This window comes from Microcebus murinus, chromosome X, assembly GCF_040939455.1.
Source record: "Microcebus murinus isolate Inina chromosome X, M.murinus_Inina_mat1.0, whole genome shotgun sequence".
Lineage (NCBI taxonomy): Eukaryota > Metazoa > Chordata > Mammalia > Primates > Cheirogaleidae > Microcebus > Microcebus murinus.
The window spans coordinates 63,094,422-63,113,386 of NC_134136.1; the positions used below are offsets into that span (position 1 = coordinate 63,094,422).

At 35.3% G+C, this 18,965-nt stretch overlaps 1 protein-coding gene across 2 annotated transcripts in view; it reads left to right on the forward strand.

Annotated features, from left to right (window-relative positions):
* Positions 1-18,965, forward strand: part of INTS6L (integrator complex subunit 6 like) — a 60,259-nt gene that overhangs the window by 26,950 nt on the left and 14,344 nt on the right. For both annotated transcript variants that reach the window (XM_012747519.2, XM_012747523.2), the window contains exons 7-9: positions 2,104-2,267; positions 4,464-4,616; positions 6,949-7,081. In XM_012747519.2, the coding sequence (XP_012602973.2) occupies positions 2,104-2,267; positions 4,464-4,616; positions 6,949-7,081 (450 nt within the window). The remainder of the gene's footprint in view (positions 1-2,103; positions 2,268-4,463; positions 4,617-6,948; positions 7,082-18,965) is intronic.

Sequence of the window (18,965 nt, forward strand, 5' to 3'; positions counted from 1 at the left end):
ATCATAGTGAACCTCCAGATATTTTGTGAATGGATGTTTGTAACCACTTGAATGCATGTGAATTTCAAAGAAACAGCACCATGGTAATCCTTTGCAAGAGTTCCCTAGAGCTCTGTTCTAGGTTATAACTTCTCATTTCTAGCAGTTCACACATATACATACATGTGTATATATAGACTCTGTTATTACCACAGTGTTTGTCTGATCCCATACATACATTTTCATTGCCTTGACCAAGAACAAAGGGGCCAAGTCCCACAGAGCAGAAAGCTACACATTTCTGTCTGAAGCAGTGGATCCCATGGTTCCTGACCTTTGTTGTTGTTGTTGTTGTTTTCTCTTTAGTTTCCCGATCTCTTTGAGAAGTTGTTGGAAAAATGTAGACCTTTTGCCCTAGAAAAATAGACATAGGCCACACACACAATTTTATAAATAATTTCAGGGGTTTCTTGAACTCCCAAGTTAGAATGCCTGCTATAGAAGACTGAGGCCCCACAGCCTATTTTAAATTAATGTTATAGGAAGGACATGTTATATCACTAGTGATTGACTGCTCAGTTCATAATTTTGTGCTCACTACCTTAGCATAAACTGGAAAGTTTCATATTGAAATCCTACTTGGATTTGTTATGTGAATAGCTCAGATGTTCTTTCTAGCCCCAGTTCCCCTTTGTCCAGAGTTCTTAACCTTCCAGATTCTGATGAAAGCCAAAAAGCCTTTCCTCAGAAACATATACATTCTGAGAATTGTGAACTCAACTTCAGGGTGGCCCTCCAAAGCCATGTCATGTTTTCCCTAGAACTTAAATGGACCCAGTAAATCTGGTCTAAAGTAATTACTTGTTTAAAGTAATACTTAAATAAGTAAATCAAATGACCTGTAATTTAAGAAGAATGAGACAAAAATCATTAAAATGTATCTTTTACAAATATTATTTAGACTAACAAATCATTGCATAAAAAGTTATGTAACTCTGGCCGGGCGCAGTGGCTAACGCCTGTAATCCTAGCACTCTGGGAGGCCGAGGTAGGCGGATTGCTCGAGGTCAGGAGTTCGAACCAGCCTGCGTGAGACCCCGTCTCTACTATAAATAGAAAGAAATTAATTGGCCAACTAATATATATATATAAAAAAAAATTAGCCGGGCATGGTGGTGCATGCCTATAGTCCCAGCTACTTGGGAGGCTGAGGCAGGATGATTGTTTGAGCCCAGGAGTTTGAGGTTGCTGTGAGCTAGGCTGACGCCATGGCACTCACTCTAGCCTGGACAACAAAGTGAGACTCTGTCTCAAAAAAAAAAAAAAAAAAAAAAGTTATGTAACTCTGCCTTGCCCTGTTTTTTTTTTTTTTTTTTTTTTTTTTTTTTGCGGGGGGGGGAGCAAATGAAATATGCTAGTTGAAATCATTAAAATGCATTCAGGATATGTTATTTAGCATGATACAATGCCCAGTTTCCATAGAATTTTAATGGTGGATGGGGAAACTATAGTGAATTAATTCATAATAAACTTGATGCATTTGCTTTGTTTTCCCTCCCCCACCAAGCTATACATATCTAGAGAGAGATTGTATTGCCAGCATTTCTTCTACCTTTAAGTGAATTTGGATAGTTTTTATTTTGCCTTTGTGGTCATTAGGTCTAACTCTTCAGTAAATACTATTTCTTATCTACTTGGAATTTATGGTCTATTTTGTCAGATTCCCAAAATGTAAAAATTATACCAGAAAATGACTGATTTCATTTGTCTGATTTGGTAATTGAATTCTTAAAAAATAACTGTAGTGTTTTGGTGTGTTTAATTTATGTGTCCAAGTCTCAGAAAATTTAAAACTAGTTTTACACTAGTTTTCCACATCACTACCTATCCTGTTGGGTAGGATAAGATGGTGGGGGTGTTGGATTAAAAGGGATGGTTTTGATGAAAAGAGTTGCCAGAGAGAACATGTAAAAATCCTAGTAGTCACTTTTTTCCTTCCATTTTTCATGAATCATTGTTTTTGTTTTATTTTGGACTTTGCTTTCAGATGGAAAATTTGTACAAGAAGATTAGCAGCTATAAAAAGAAATTCATGCCTTAGTTTGTCTTTTGTTTAACTTTTAGATGGACTTATGGATTCAACTAGACCAAGCAATTCATTTGCTGCTCAACCATGGCATAGTTGTCATAAACTCATTTATGTACGACCTAACTCTAAAACTGGTGTTCCTGTTGGACATTGGCCAATTCCAGAATCTTTTTGGCCAGATCAGAATTTACCTTCACTAGTAAGTGTCATAAAACAAAAAGGTAAACATCATTCTGGATTTTCAATTTGCTGATTACAGTGAACCTTTTAAAATAGCTTTGAAGCTGTTAAGCCAAGCCACAGGCAAGTAGGTCTTCCCTCCTTTGCCTTCTGCCTCTTACTGCAAGTCTAACTCATGCCTAAAAGCAAATGAGCACTTCCTTTAGTTTCTGGCACTTTTTATTCTTTCAGTTGTCTTTGCCGCTTGAACTGCCCTCTTTGGATGTTAAAACATTGTTATTTTTGATGCTGTTGTAATTTGTGACTTGGTTTTCATTTCAGAGCAGCTGACTTGATTTATGTAGTAAACACAATGTCTAAAAAGTACTGGCATTGATTTTCATGCACAGCTGCAGGAAGTTCAAACCTTAAATAGGCTCTAGGAACATATTCACAATTCTACTTCTTCCTACTTTTCATCGTTTTTTGTAATCAATGGATTTCTGTAGCAATGACGGGTAATAAAGTAATATTTTAAAAATGATCTCTATGCAAGGGCTTGTCTTTTTGGTCACTGCATTTGGTAGAAGAGGGTTTGATATTATAGTTGCTCCTAGTACCAGATCAATTGGCTTTTTTGTGGGGGGACAGTGCCTAGTAATAAGGAAGACTGTGTGCAACCCATACTCTCTTTCCTCTTCCTCCTCTCCTCCAAATTTAAGAAGGCCTGAGTAATTTCTCTTGTGGGGGCGGGGAGGTGCTGCGCAAACAGATTACTACTCTAACACCTTCCTGTTTTAACTAATCATTCTAAGTTTTAGAAATTTCTGACAGTAAACTGCATTTTCTCCTGAATTATTATTATTTTTTGAGACAGAGTCTCGCTCTGTCGCCCAGGCTAGAGTGCCATGGTGCTGGATTACTGTTTTTAGGCTCCTGCATTTTTTTTCAGGAGTGGCCAAGAAAGGCCTGAATGTAAGACTCAGGAGCCCTTCAGCCCCTGCTGTGCGTCAGGGTAAATGTCCTAGTCTTCCCCTCAGGGCTCCAAGGTGGCACACCTGTCAAATCTCAGCCACTTCAAACCACAAAGAATAGGTTTTATGGTGAATTTACTTCATTATTGCTAGTGCAGAGGCTTCACTCATGTATTTATTGCTTTTTTATTAAAACATGTTCAAATATAAGAAGCTAGAAATATTTCACAAGGCTAATTAAACCTGAGATCATGAAAAACTAGAATAAGAGAAATTCTAAGTAATCCACACATAGCTCCTATTACCTTTCCTCCATCTTTAAAAGCTCATTTGAGGGCTATTTTTCTCAACCCTCAAATTTCTTGTAAGTCTGTAAATTATAAAGGCAAATGAGTTTGTTTTTATTTTTTACAAAGGAATCAAAGATATTTTTCATATTCATATTAGCCTTACAGATCTCTCAGCAAGAATAGGCTGACCCACTTCTCACCCTTGTCCCTGGCATTTGTTCTGTCTCCCCGTCTTTCCCTATTGCCCTGGCTGTCCCCTTTTCTCTTTCTGGTGCTCTCCAGTCACACAAGCTAAACCTGTTCATAAAATGACTTCTCAACTAATCTGCTCTGGTAACCCAGGTACATAGGCCTTTGCAGCCCAGCCCCAAACATCCCTAGCTGCAGCTATTCAAGGCAAGCATGTAGGTGTTAGCAGTGCTGTAAAAATTCATCTGAGCCCTGGAACTGTGGCTGGCTCATTATTGGTCTCTATCTTGCCTGTTCTATGCCTTTACTATTTTTCATCTTGCTTGTTAGTGGCTTGAGCTCTGTCATTATTTTATTTGAAAGTTGCATGAATTCCTCTTCCCGAGCAGTATCTGAACTATCTGTAACCTCATGGTATAAAGGAATGAAGGGTGGACAATGCTTGGAGGTTGCAAAGTAGATCTGAAATTCAGGGTTCATCCTACAGATCATAATTACTTCTTAAACATATTAAAAGCATTTTTTTTACTTCACTGAAACTCTAGTTATGAGTTTTGTAATTTACTTTTACTGTTCCCAATGCCAAGTAGATGGTAGGGAGAAAGAATCTGAGTCTCCTCTTCCATGAAAGCCATTGGTGATTCCTAGAGATCTAGTAACCCTCTTTCTCAAAACACTAGTTTGTATCTCAGTGATGGTTTAACAAAATACAAAGGGGCTTGCAGAATTGTCATAAATGTAAGCTTGCTTGATACCTGACCATCTTTTCTTCTCTTTTTTTAGCCTCCACGAACATCTCATCCTATTGTGAGGTTCTCCTGTATAGATTGTGAACCAATGGTAATAGACAAACTTCCCTTTGACAAATATGAACTTGAACCTTCACCCTTAACTCAGTACATCTTGGAACGAAAGTCTCCCCATACCTGCTGGCAGGTACTTATCCTTACCTATTAGCCAAATGTCTGTAACCACTTTGGGATCTGGGAATTGATTTAAGAGGTTAATCTTGAAACACTAGATTGAATCTGTTAATATTTCTCACAAATGCTATCAAATAAGTAACACCACCAAGCAAATAATTTCAGACTGATATGAATCATTAGTCTACTGCAGTTTGTCACTTAATGCATTAAAGTCAGGTGAAACTATGTATTTGAAGATTAGGGAGAGCTCCACCACCCTGAAGCCTATCCACAGACCCCAGGTTAAAAATCCCTAACCTAAATGTAATTTTATTCAGGTATGGCTTTTGCAGCTAAAGCAAGGTTCTCAGCCCTTAGTTTGAACTTGACAGATTGGAAGTACAGGATAGTTTGACAGATAACCATAAGCCCTAAACTAATATCAGTATTAGTGTAATGTAATAGAACCCTTCTTCCTATAGTACAAATCGAACTGGTGTTTGTAGTGTGGATTTTACTATTTGGATGAGACAAATGCACAGAGATATCATACACTGGCTCTTCCAAGTGTTATACTTCAGCCAGAAGGACTTTCTGATTGGTTAATGGAGTCACCTATGGAGTTTAATTTGTAAAAATCCAGATGTGGCAAGTCACAGCCTTTTTATTTAGATGCAACAAAAAAGATCTACACTGTAAAGATATTTGTTCTATTTCTGAGCTCCAGGATCATATAGCAATCAGTAGTTGTTAGGCTCTATTTACACAAAGAACACTTTCAGACTACCATCTGTTTTATCCTCAAATGTGAGACTATTGCTACAATAATTCAATGTCTGTAAGCTAAATTCGCCCAAGGTGTTAAAACCAGTTATAAAAAGGGAGCAGACTTAAAGCAAGGATGTAAAAGCACAAGAAACAGAATAATCGCACAAACACAATACTGAGCAAAAAGAGCCAGACAGAAATGATCACATATTGTATGATTCCATTTTATATACATCCAAATAGAAGTAAAGCTAACTTACTCTGTTAGAAGTTAACATAGTGTTTCTCTTGGGGGGTGCAGGGTAGTGACCAGAAGAGAACATGAGGGGGTTTCTGGTCATGTTGTGCTTCTTAACCTGGGTGCTGTTTACACACATACATTCACTTTGTGAGCATTCATTGAGCCATGTACTTAATAATTTGCCCAGAAAGTGCTAGAAATGTAGAGATGTGGATGATAAATTGCTAACTTAAAGATATGAGGTTTGAATTTAATAGGTCGAAAAGCATTTTTTCAATGAAAGCAAATAAAATTACAAATTACACTTTTCCCTTAAAATAACCCCTTTTCTATATAGAACATTCCTTATAAACCTTCTCCAAAGAAACTTAAATCTTGTCCTCGCTCCTGTATAGCCCCTTAAATATGCCATATGTCTTTTTCCCATACCTTATGTTACTTTGTTTTAGAGTATTTTTAATGTGATCAATCAGTAGGAGTGAAAAAGAATAAAATGAATCAAGAGCCAGCAAATTTGGCAAAACCATAATGGAGACTGCCATCAACTATGTGGCCTTGTACCAGGCATTTACTTTTTCTGTACTAGATGGTCTCTAAAGATCCCTTGGAACCCCCAAATTTTATGAATCTATAAGTGATAATGAATTTGAAAAAACTCAAGGGACTAAGTAAGGAAAAGGAAGGAAGGAAGGAAGGAAGGAAGGAAGGAAGGAAGGAAGGAAGGGAGGGAGGGAGGGAGGGAGGGAGGGAGGGAGGGAGGGAGGAAGGAAGGAAGGAAGGAAGGAAGGAAGGAAGGAAGGAAGGAAGGAAGGAAGGAAGGAAGGAAGGAAGGAAGGAAGGAAGGAATATGTACATTAATAATAGTACATATGAGGGCTGTTTACATAATCCTTTAAGTGGGCTTTGTTTTTATAATTTTGTGCTTTAGGCATATTCCATTTTCCTAAAAGTCTGCACTCTGGTCACCACTTGTTCTTATGTTCTTTCTTTTTTTTTTTAACCATTTGTTATTTTAAGAAGTTAATTTGTTTTAATGTCCGGTGTCACTTAATGGTATTTCAGCCTTATTTTCCGCTGTACTAACCAACTGAATATTTTGGTATTTTTGATGTGGCCTATGGTCTCTGAATGGTTGTTGCATAGTACAGTTTCACTTCTTAATATAATTTATAGAATTGCAATCTGAACATTCATATTTAGTATGATCTGTTTTGACATAACAGTAGACTAAAAGCACAATTCCTATTTTTAAATTACAATTACATTGTGCCATAGATGCTGCTATAGAATGTTGCTGTGAGTTTGGCTTGACATAAAATCCTTATTTTATAAGTATATTACTTCATGTTCTCAGGTATTTGTTACTAGCAGTGGAAAATATAATGAACTTGGATATCCATTTGGTTATTTAAAAGCCAGTACAACTTTAACTTGTGTAAACCTCTTTGTGATGCCTTACAACTACCCAGTTTTACTTCCTCTTTTAGGTAAGTAAAATATGTGCTATATAATCACCTTTAAAATACAACAAAATGAAAAGTAGATAATGGACTAAGCATTTTAAATGTAGTCAAAGAATAATTGATACTAGGATAGATAAAAGTCCAAAAACTGATTTGAAAGGATATAATTTGCCTGCTGTTTTCTGTTTTGTTTCTTTTCTTTTTGTTGTTTTTACACTGAACAGAAGAGATACTTGACCTTTGGTGTGTGATTCTTACGCTGCTCTCTGGGTTACAAGCTGCAATGCACATTCTCCCACGCCCGGTTTGAAGTGCACTTGAGTTTTTTGCAGACTAATTTGGGCCCAAAATACCATTAATTGGGGTTAACATTCTAGGAATCAGATGGTTTTCTTCAGAAAATAGAGCTTCCACAGGGGTATTAGCTTGCACTCATTTCTCCCCAGATGATTAAATGCTCTTGAGGCATCTGTTTTAGGGAGAGTGGTGAGTTAAGGAAATAGGTGCAAGAGTAACTTCTGGAATAAATGTGGTTGTAGAAGATGCGGTTTCCATGGCAAAACTCTAAAAGGAACAACTCAAGAAGCTGTTACTCAGATACTACTGAAAATTTGTGTAGAGATTTTTTTCATTTGAAGAGTCACCTCTATGTGTAATATTGCACAGTATCTTTCTAGTTGTTAAGTTGTGAATGTTTTTATCTGGCGGGGTTTCTTAATTTTTGAAAAAAAGGATCAAATCTTTGTTGAGTTTTCATATGATCATCAAAGGCATAAGACTTTTAGTGTTATAAATACTACATGCAAATTTTGTACTGATAAGGCAATATTTTAAAATATTGAGAGTTAAGTTTAAAAATGGATCATCATAAATATATTAATATGATTGTTTTATATAGCCCATTTATTTTATTTCTTAGTCCAATCTAAAAATATCCTCTTTTTAAGAGTTATTGTCATTAATATAAGATACAGATTATATCTTTGAGATTAATAAGACTGCCAATATAAAATTGTCTGTATTTTGCAGACTTATTTATCCCTTTTCTTAAATATGCCTTTATGACCTCAGTTTACACAACTATAAAGAGATTAGACAATGTTCATTTAGACTATTAATGGTATTAATTTTCTATTTTCTGAATACACTTTTTTTGATTCATTTTATTGAGGTCTGAGTAACATACAAAAAAGCTGTACATGTATACAACCTGATGAATTTAAAAATAAGTATAAACCATGCAACCGTCTCCTTGATCTGTGCCACAAACCTATCCATCACCTCCAAAAGTTTCCTCCTGCCCTCTTTATTTAATATTGTCATTCTTTTTGTGATAAGAGCACTTAACATATCATCTACCCCACTGGTAAATTTTCAACTATAGGCACCATGCTGGAGGACATTAAGCTGAGTGAAATAAGCCAGACATAGAATGATAAATACTATACGATACCACTTACACACTTTTTATTTTAAGATAATTGTAGATTCATATGCAGTTATAAGAAATAGTACAGAGAAAGATGACATCAAAAGCAAGGGCAACAAAAGTAAAAATAGACACAAGGAACTGTATCAAACTTAAAAGGTTTTGTACATCAAAAGACATAACAGAATGAAAGACAACCAATAGATTGGGAGAAAATACTTACAAATCATATCTGTTAAAGGATTAACATCCAGAATATATAAAGAGCTCTTGCAACTCAACAACAAAACAAATAACCCAATTAAAAAATGGGCAAAGGACTTGAATAGATATTTCTCCATAGAAGATCTGCAAATAGCCAATAAGCATATCAAAGATCATCAATATCACTAATTATTAGAGAAATGCAAATCAAAACTACAATGAGATATCACCTTACACCAATTATGATGTTCACTATAAAAAAAAAAAACAGAAAATAAGAAGTGTTGGTGAAAATGTGGAGAAATTGGAATCCTTGTGTACAGTTGATAGGAATTTAAAATGGTGCAACCACTATGGAAAACAGTATAGAGGTTCCTCAAAAAATTAAAAATAGAATTACCATTGATCCAGCAATCCCATTTCTGAGTATATATCCAAAAGAATTGAATCCAGGATCTTAAAGATATATTTGCACTCTTATGTTCACTGAAACATTAGTCACAATAGCCAGGAGGTGGAAATAACCCAAATGCCCATTGATGGATGAATGGATAAAGAAAATGTGGTATATACATGCAATGTAATATTATTTAGCCTTAAAAAAGGAAATTCTGTCACATGCTACAATACAGAAGAACCTGGAGGACATTGTTCTAAGTGAAATGAAGCTAGTCACAAAAAGACAATTTTTTTTTTTTTGAGACAGTCTCACTTTGTTGCCCAGGCTAGAGTGAGTGCCTTGGCGTCAGCCTAGCTCACAGCAACCTCAAACTCCTGGGCTCAAGCAATCCTCCTGCCTCAGCCTCCTGAGTAGCTGGGACTACAGGCATGCGCCACCATACCTGGCTAATTTTTTCTATATATATTAGTTGGCCAATTAATTTCTATTTATAGTAGAGACGGGGTCTCGCTCAGGCTGGTTTTGAACTTCTGACCTCGAGCAATCCGACCGCCTCGGCCTCCCAGAGTGCTAGGATTACAGGTGTGAGCCACCACGCCGGCCCAAAAAGACAAATATTGTATGATTCCACTTACGTAAGATATTGAAAGTAGTGAAACTCATAGAAACGGGCTAGGGAAAAGGAGGAGTTGTTCAGTGGGTATAGAGTTTCAATTTTGTAAGATGAAATATTCTAGAGATCTGTTGCACAACAATGTGAAAATAGTTAACATTACTAAACATTACACTTAAAAATCTAAAATGGTGAATGTTATGTATTTTAACACAATTTTTTTAGGATAAGATTTTTTTAAATAAATAATACAGAAAGATCCCATATATTCTTTATCCAGTTTTCTTTCCCAAATGATGTCTTGCAAAACTATGGTACAGTATCACAACTATGACATTGACATTGATACAATGGAGTTACAGAACATTTTCATCATCACAAGGATCATTCATGTGGCTCTTTTATAGCCACATCCACCTCCTTCCTGTCCTCACCCCCTCCTTAACCCCTGGCAACCACTAATCTATTCTATATTTCTATAACTTCATCATATCAAGAATGTTATATAAATGGAATCATTCAATATGTAACCTTTTGGGATTAGCTTTTTTCACTCAGCATTGTTCTCTAGAGATTCATCCAGGGTTGTCACGTATATCAAAAGTTTATTCCTTTTTATTGCTGGGTTGTAAACCATGGCATGAATATACTACAGTTTCTTTAGCTATTTACCTGTGGAAGGACATCTGTGCTGTTTTTACTTTTTGGCTATCATGAATAAAGCTGCCATAAACATTTTTGTGTACAGGTTTCTGTGTGAGGACAGGTCTTCATTTCTCTGAGCTAAATGCCCAGGAGTGCAATTTCTGGATCCCATGGTAGTTGCATATTTAGTTATTTAAGAAACTGCTTAAGTGTTTTCCTGAGCAGCTATACCATTTTACCTTCCTACTGTCAGTGTATGAGTGATCCAGTTTCTCTGCATCTTCACCAACCTTTGGTGTTGTCAGTATTTTTTTTTTACTTTAGCCATTCTGATAGGTGTATGGTGATATAGCATTGTAGTTTTAATTTGTATTTCCGTAATGGCTAATGATATTGACCATCTTTCCATATGTTTATGTGTTATCTTATACATTCTTCGGAGAACTGACTTTTGCCTATGTTTTAAATGGATTGTTTGCTTTTGTTAGTGTTGAGTTTTGAGAGTTCTTTATATATCATAGATCCTAGTCCTCTGTCAGATATGTGACTTGCAAATATTTATTTAGACCTTCTCTGATTTCTTTCACCAGTGTTGTGCAGTTTTCTACATAAAAGTACTATGCATGTTTTGTTAGATTTACACCTAAGCATTTTGATTTTTTGAGTGATTGCAAATGATGTTGTATTTTTAATGTTGGTATTCACATGTTCACTGCTAGTATATAGAAATACAATTGATTTTCATGTTTATATTGTGTCCTGCAACCTTGCTGAACTCACTTATTAGTTCTAGGAGAGTTTTGTAGATTCCTTGGATTTTCAGTGTAGACAATTATGTCATCTACAAATGGAGATAGTTTTACCTCTTCCTTTCTGATTTTTATGCTTTTTATTTCCTTTTGTTGCCTTATTGTACTGTAGAGAACTTCTAGTACCATGTTGAATGATAGTGGTGAGAACAGACAACTATGCTTTGTTCCCAATCTTGAGGGGAAGCATTCATTCTTTTATTAAGTATGATGTTTTTGTAGATTTCCTTTATCAAGTTAAAGAGTTCCCCTTCTATTTCTATTCTTACGAGAGTGTTTTTAATCATAAATAAGTGTTGAAATTTCTCAAATGCTTTTTCTTCATCAGTTGATATGACCATTTTTCTTCTTTAGCCTGTTAATATGATGGATTACATTGATTGATGTTCAAATATTCAACCAGCCTTGCATCCCTGAAATAAACCTCACTTGGTTATGTTGTATAATTCTTATTATATATTAGTGGGTTCTGTATGCTAATATTTTATTGAGTATTTTTGTGTTTGTATTCATGAAAGATATTCATCTGTAGTTTTCTCTTTTTCGTATTATCTTTGGTTTAGGTATCAAGGTAATACTAGCTTCATAAAACGAATTAGAAAATGTTTCTCATGTTTTCTGGAAGAGGTTGTATATAACTGGTATTAATGATTCTTTAAATATTTAAAGAATTCTTAAGTGAAACCACCTGGGTTTAGACCTTCCTTTGGGGAATTTTAAAATTATTAATTCAATTTCTTTCATAGTTATAGGGTTATTCAAATTATGTTTTTCATTGAGTGAATTGTGGTTACTTGTGCTTTTGAGGATTTGGTTTTCATCTTAGTTTTCAAATTTATGTGTATAGAGTCATTCTTAGAGATTCTTCACTATCCTTTCGATGTATGCAGGGTCTATAGCGATATCACCTATATCATTACTGATATTGATAATGTGGGTCTTATGTCTTCCTTTTTCTTTGCCGGCCTTGCTTAAAGGTTTGTCACTTTTCTTAATATTGTCCAAGAACCAACTGTTTGTTTCATTGATTTTATCAGTTGTTTTTCTTTTTTCAATTTTATCAATTTTTTCTCCCTGCTTTGGGTTTGTTTGCTTTTCCTTCTTTGATTTTGGGAATGGTATCATAGATTATTGGTTTGAGACGGTTCCTCTTTTCTAATGTAAGTACATAGTGACATAAATTTCTCTCTCAGCACTAATTTAGCTGCTTCCCATAAATTTTAATTATTGCATTTCATTTTCATTCACTTTAATATACCTTTTGATTTCTCTTGAGATTTCTTCTTTGACCCATAAATTATTTAGAAGTATATTATTTGATTTTCAAGTATTTTGAAATTTACCTATTATCTTTCTGTTACCAGTTTCTAGGTTGAATTCCGTTATGGTTAGAGGACACATTTTGCATATGATATCCATTCTTATAAATATGTTACATATTTATATCATATACAGGATGTTGTCTACTTTGGTATATATCCCATAGGAGCTTGAGAATAATGTAGATCTCCTGTTTTGGGGGAGTGTATTCTATAATTGTTAAATCATTCCTGTTGGTTGATGATATTGTTCACTTCTGCTACATCCTCGTTGAATTTCTGTCTATTTGTTCTATCAGTTGTTGAAAAGGGGGTGTTGAAATTTCCAACTATAATTATGGATTTGTCTTATTTCTCTTTCAGTTTCATCAATTTTTGCTTCACATATTTTGCAGCTCTGTTATTTGATGTATACGCATTTAGTATCGATGTGTATTCTTCCTGGAATGATCATTATGTAATATATCTTTGCTACTTTTCTTTGTTCTTAAGTCTACATTATCTGATATTATAGACTCCTGCTTTTCTTTGATGTTTGCATGGTGTATTTTTTCCTATTGTTTTAATTTTATCTTGACTATAACTGTCATGTTTCAGTGAGTTGCTTGTAGACAGCACAATTTTGGATTGTATCTTTTAATCTAGTCTGCAAATATTGTTTTTTTAATGAGTATATTTAGACATCTACATTTAATATAACTATTGTTATGTTAGGGCATAAATATGCCATTTTACATTTTTGTCTTTGTTTTCTCTGTTTTCATTTTCCTGGTTTCTTTTGGATTATTTGAACATTTTTAAGGATTCCATCTTCATTTATCTGTAGTGGGTTTTTGGGGGGGTTTTTTGACACAGAGTCTCACTCTGTTGCCCTGGCTAGAGTGCCATGGCATCAGCCTAGATCACAGCAACCTCAAACTCCTGGGCTCAAGCGATTCTTCTGCCTCAGCCTCCCGAGTAGCTGGGACTATAGGCATGCGCCACCATGCCCGGCTAATTTTTTCTATATATTTTTAGTTGGCCAATTAATTTTTTTATATTTTTAGTAGAGATGGGGTCTCGCTCTTGCTCAGGTTGGTTTCAAACTCCTGACCTTGAGCGATCCACCTGCCTCGACCTCCCCGGGTGCTAAGATATCTGTAGTGTTTTTGAGTGTTTCTGTTTGAATAGCTTTTTTAGTATTGCTCTAGGTGTTATATATACATAAGTTATCACAGTGTACCCATTGTTGTTTTACTAATTTGAATGAAATATAGAAATTTTATCTCTCTTTGTATCACATTTCCCTCCCCCATTTATAATAAAATTATCTGAACTATTCTATATACATTTAGAAACACATAAGGCAATAACTTTTGCTTCAGCTGTCAAACATAATTTAGAAAACCCAAGAGGAAAAGGAAAGTCTATTGTGTTAACTTGTATTTTGGCTTATTGTGTTCTTTCTTCCTTCCTAACATTCCAAGATTTGTTCTTTTATTGTTTCATTTCTGTTTAGAGAACTTCCTTTAGCCATTTTTTTAGGATAGGTCTGCTGGTGACTAATTCTATTAGTTTCCCTTCATCTGTGAATGTCTTGATTTCCCCTTCATTCCTGAAAGATTTTTTGGTTGGGTATAGGATTCTGGGTTGACAGTCTTTTTATTTCAGCACTTGAAAAATGCTGTGTCACTTCCTTCTGTTCTTTTTTGGTTCCTAATAACAAATCCACTTTCATTGTAATTGTTTTGTCCCCAGTAGGGGAGGTGTTGTTTTTCTCTGCTTTTAAGATTTATTTCTAGCTTTAGTTTTCTTTTCAGAAGTGTAATTTGGATTTATTCTTTTGGGGGTTAACCCAGCTAAGTCTTGAAGCTCTAGGTTTATGACTCTCTTTTTTTCTTTGTTTATTTCAATAGATTTAGAGGGTACAAGTGGTTTTTTGTTACATGGATGAATTGTATAGTGATGAAATATGGGCATTTAGTGTATCCATCACCCAAATATTATACATTGTACCCAATAGGTAATTGTAGGTTTATGGCTCTGTCCAAGTTTGCAAAGTTTTCAACCATTATTATCTTGAGTACTCTTTCAGCCCCTCCTTCTTTCAGGATTCCAATGACATGAATGTTAGATCTTTTATTATAGTCTCACAGGTTCCTGGGGTCCATTTTTTTTCCAGTCTATTTTCTCTATATTATTTAAACTAGATAATTTCCATTGTTTTATTTTCTAGCTCACTGAGTATTTCCTCTGTCCCCTACATTACACTGTTGAGCCCATCCACCAAGCTTTTATATCTTCTACTTCTTATTTTTTTTATTTCTTTGCTGAGGCTTTATATTTCTTCATTTGTTTCAAGCGTGTTCATAATTACTTGTTGAAACATGTTTTATGATGGCTACTTTAAATTTTTTATTGGATAGTTCTAATATCTCGTTATGTCAGTGTTGGCATCCTTGATTGTCTTTTTAAATTAATTTTAAGATCTTCTTAGTTCTTGGTATTATGAGTGATTTTCAGTTGAAACCTGTACATTTTTCATATTATATTTTGATTCTCTGGGTCTTATTTAAACCCTTTATTTTAGCTTACTTCCTCTCACACATCCCAGGCAGAGATTGGGAGGTGCTGCCTCATTAATGCTAATGCCAGGTGGGTGTAGAAGTCCAGGTTCTTGTTTTTCATTGATAATCAAAGAGGGAAGTGTCCTTGTTATTACTATGTGTGGGTGAGAGTTCTGGATCCTCACTAAAATGATACCTCTCTGGCTAGGAGAGGTAGGAATGCTTTATTACACTTCCCCACTTGACCTCCACTGACACCACATGGGTAGAGGTGGCCTCCTTACTACAGAGCACACAGCAGTGGTAAACGTCCTATAGAACTATTAGGGACTGAACTCCAGGATCCCATCTTTGGTCTAAACTCGGCCTGTCTTCCAAATTATTACATGGAAATGTGTCTAAGTAGAATAGCTGGTCTTCCACTAGAAACTGAGCTGTGTAGCATTTTACAATAGTAAGACCCACCCTCTAATCCTGGCCTTTGCTGATCTTACAGGTACTGCAGATCACAAAGCAGTATAGTGTGAATAAGCATTCAGTTCTTCCTTTGGCTAAAATCTTCTGTGCCTATGTTGCCCATCTCCAGACTCCCTAGTATTATGCCAGGTCAAATCCTGACACTGTCTTTCTGGTCATCTTTTAAGTCTGTTTCACTCTATTCCTCAAATTCCAACTTCTCTTTCTGATTGAAATGCTTTCTGTCACTGATGAGACATGTGTGGCATCTGTCCCTAGTCCTCCTTAGCCTACCACACTGAGAATCCACCCCTGCCTAGAACATGGTGACCTAAATTATTCCAGTTGCCCAACAGCCTTCTTGATGTTTCAAGAGTGACTTCAAGCCAAGCAGAACTTCTTAGCCCACCCCTACCATGCTCTTCCTCTTCTCTCCTTAGCCTAGTTAGTAGCATTACAATCTCTCTGCAGACATGCCAAACCAGAAGCTCTAGGGGCATCTTTGACTACTCCCCCTTCCCTAACCCCATACATCCAGTTGAGAGCCATTGCACTCTTGACTCAGTTCCTATTCTTCCCCCTGTCTTCAAATATCCATCTCCAGGCTTTTCTATAACCTGTGTCTGAGGATCATAGGGTTTTTGACATCCTTTGAGGCTGGAGGTACTTGTGCCCCTGAATCCCAAACTTGAGTTTCCTGTTGAGGTTCTAAAATAGGCACGAACTCAACATTTCCATCATAACTTCATTATGGGTAGTATCACATCCATATTAGTTAAGAGTATGGGCTTATAGGGCACAGATGCCCAGATATGAACTCTGGCTCTGCTACTTGCTAACTTTATAACCTTGGGCAAGATACTTAAACCTCTCCGTGCCTCAGTTTCTTAGTCTGTGAAATGGGGATACTGATAATACCTAACTCAAAGGGATTAAGTTGGAATTAAATGAGTTAATACAATTATATTGTTTAGAACTTGCCTGGCAAATAGTAAGTGCTCAATAAATGTGATTATTATTGCCATTATTAATATCTACATTACCTTAGTAGCTCTGAAGGCACTGCTATTCCATACTAAAGATATATAAGGCTATTGTATAGTGTTGCAGTTTTAGTGGACAGGGATAGTTAGTAAAAAGGCAAGTTAAGTCACACATACTTCGTAATGCCCAGAAAGGTCAATATATTACTGCATAGTATGAATGTCCATAATGGTGACCCCTGTTTCCTCTTTATTAGTACAAGATTTTCATCAAAAATAGCTAATGAAAATTTAATTATTTAACCACTAAAACTTAACTGAAAATATAATATATATTATTTTCTAGGCTAGGTAAATGAGGGTTAATTGTATCAATGAGCTACCAGAGGAATCATGTCAAGAGAGAGGTCATCAGATTGTTGTCATTGGCAAAAGATCTCCCTCAATCAGGAAATTAGGAAATTGTTTTTTTTTTTGTTTTTTTTTGAGACAGAGTCTCACTTTGTTGCCCAGGCTAGAATGAGTGCCATGGTGTCAGCCTGGCTCACAGCAACCTCAAACTCCTGGGCTCAAGCAATCCTGCTGCCTCAGCCTCCCAAGTAGCTGGGACTACAGGCATGCGCCACCATGCCCGGCTAACTTTTTCTATATGTATTAGTTGGCCAATTAATTTCTTTCTATTTATAGTAGAGATGGGGTCTCGCTCTTGCTCAGGCTGGTTTTGAACTCCTGGACACCTGTTTTTTTCTATTGAGGGCCAATAACTGCAAAAACTAGAACATTTGTAACAACTTTTTTTTCTTAATGTGCCACATTCAATTCACCTGTTTTTTTTTTTTTTTTATTAAGAACTGAGTTTGTGTAAAAAATAAAATTCAGCTCCGTATTAAGACCAGTTACGATGAGGAGGAAGAAAAGGAGAAGTGTGAGAATAGAGAATAGAAGCAGGATAATTTGATGTGTATCAGTCACTGTGTATCTGATGCTTCATAGCTTACACTGGTTTTTCATTTTATACAGTATTTTCAAACATACATAATTTAGTTCCTCAGAATAGTGCTATGGCAAGGCAATTATTATTTAACCCATTTTATAGATGAAATGGAGGCTCAAAAAGGTAATTTCTGCAAACTTACTCAGCTAAGGATGTCGCTGAGCTTGGACTCAAACTCAAGTCTTCCTTCTCTTTGAAGAGGGAAATGGAGAGAAAGAAATTAGAAGAGAAAATATCAGTAGTTTGGGAGATGTTGGAAGCATCATTTTACTCACATTCTTCATTTTCATCTCCTCTAAAATATTGATCAGCTAATTGTTTATGACATCTTTACTGTACCATCCTAGAGACTCCATAGGAATAGATGTCTAATGCCATGGAAATCATTTTTTGAGCTACAGAGGCTGTAACTAAAGCAGTGTCACCCTAAGAACTCGCTACCCTTAATCTAGACTATGGAAGATTTTCGTTCTTCTCCCGACCCCCATTTTAAAAAATCTGGCAAGAAATAATTAGACTAAATAATTAGACTAAATAATTAGACCCCAGCTCCTGGATGGGGTCATTGCCCTTGGCATTGTTAGAAATACAGAGTATTACTGAATCAGATTATATCTAAAAGTCTCTCCAGTATTTACATTTGTCAGTTACTTTTTAAAATCTGCCCGATTCCCAACAGACTCCATGGTAAAGGCACAGTATAAAGGGCTATGTCCATGGTCTCTCATTCCTTTTTGTCAAGATATGAATGGTCTTTAAAGGACCTGCTTGCTGCAATAAGCCAGAAATCTCTTCAGATCTTTAACAAAAGACTTACATTTTATGACTTTGTAAATTCATTTAAATTCACTTTAGCAGGAGTGAATAATTTATTATAGCAGTAAAAGGAAGGAAATAGGTAGTCAGTTTTCTTAACTCAAGTAATTTAGAATTTCAAAGGATAGCCCTATTTATAGAGAAATTATGCATGTTTGGCATAGGGATACTTTTATCTCTGGAAGGAAAGCATTTTTTAAATAAGAACTAATAAAACTTGACAAAACAAAATAGAGGATAAATTTATAGTATCTTTGGTATAGTATTTTTACAATACATATGGCAGGTTCATGTTGATGTCTGGAGTACTGATTTTTAATTACTTCAAAAGAAATAATGAGATGTGTAGGAAATTATGAGATGTGAAGAAAATGTTCATGCAACATATATAATGTATTTATTTTTTATATAATTTTTAAATCTTTTTTAATTTTTTTCTTTAGTCTCTTGAAGTTCATTAAGATGTAAATAATGTATTAGATTATTAAAATAATTAAATTTTAAGTGTGAAAAGATAGGGAATGTCTGCTTATTTGAGGTAAATATTTTTAGTTATATTACTGCACATGGTATTCAAGAAACATGATTAGTTGTACAGAATTTTAAACCTTGATCTAACATCCCTACTTGCTTTTACTATCACTCAATTGTTAACTAGTATTTGAGTGACTCAAAGTTTGGCTCAAAATGCTTG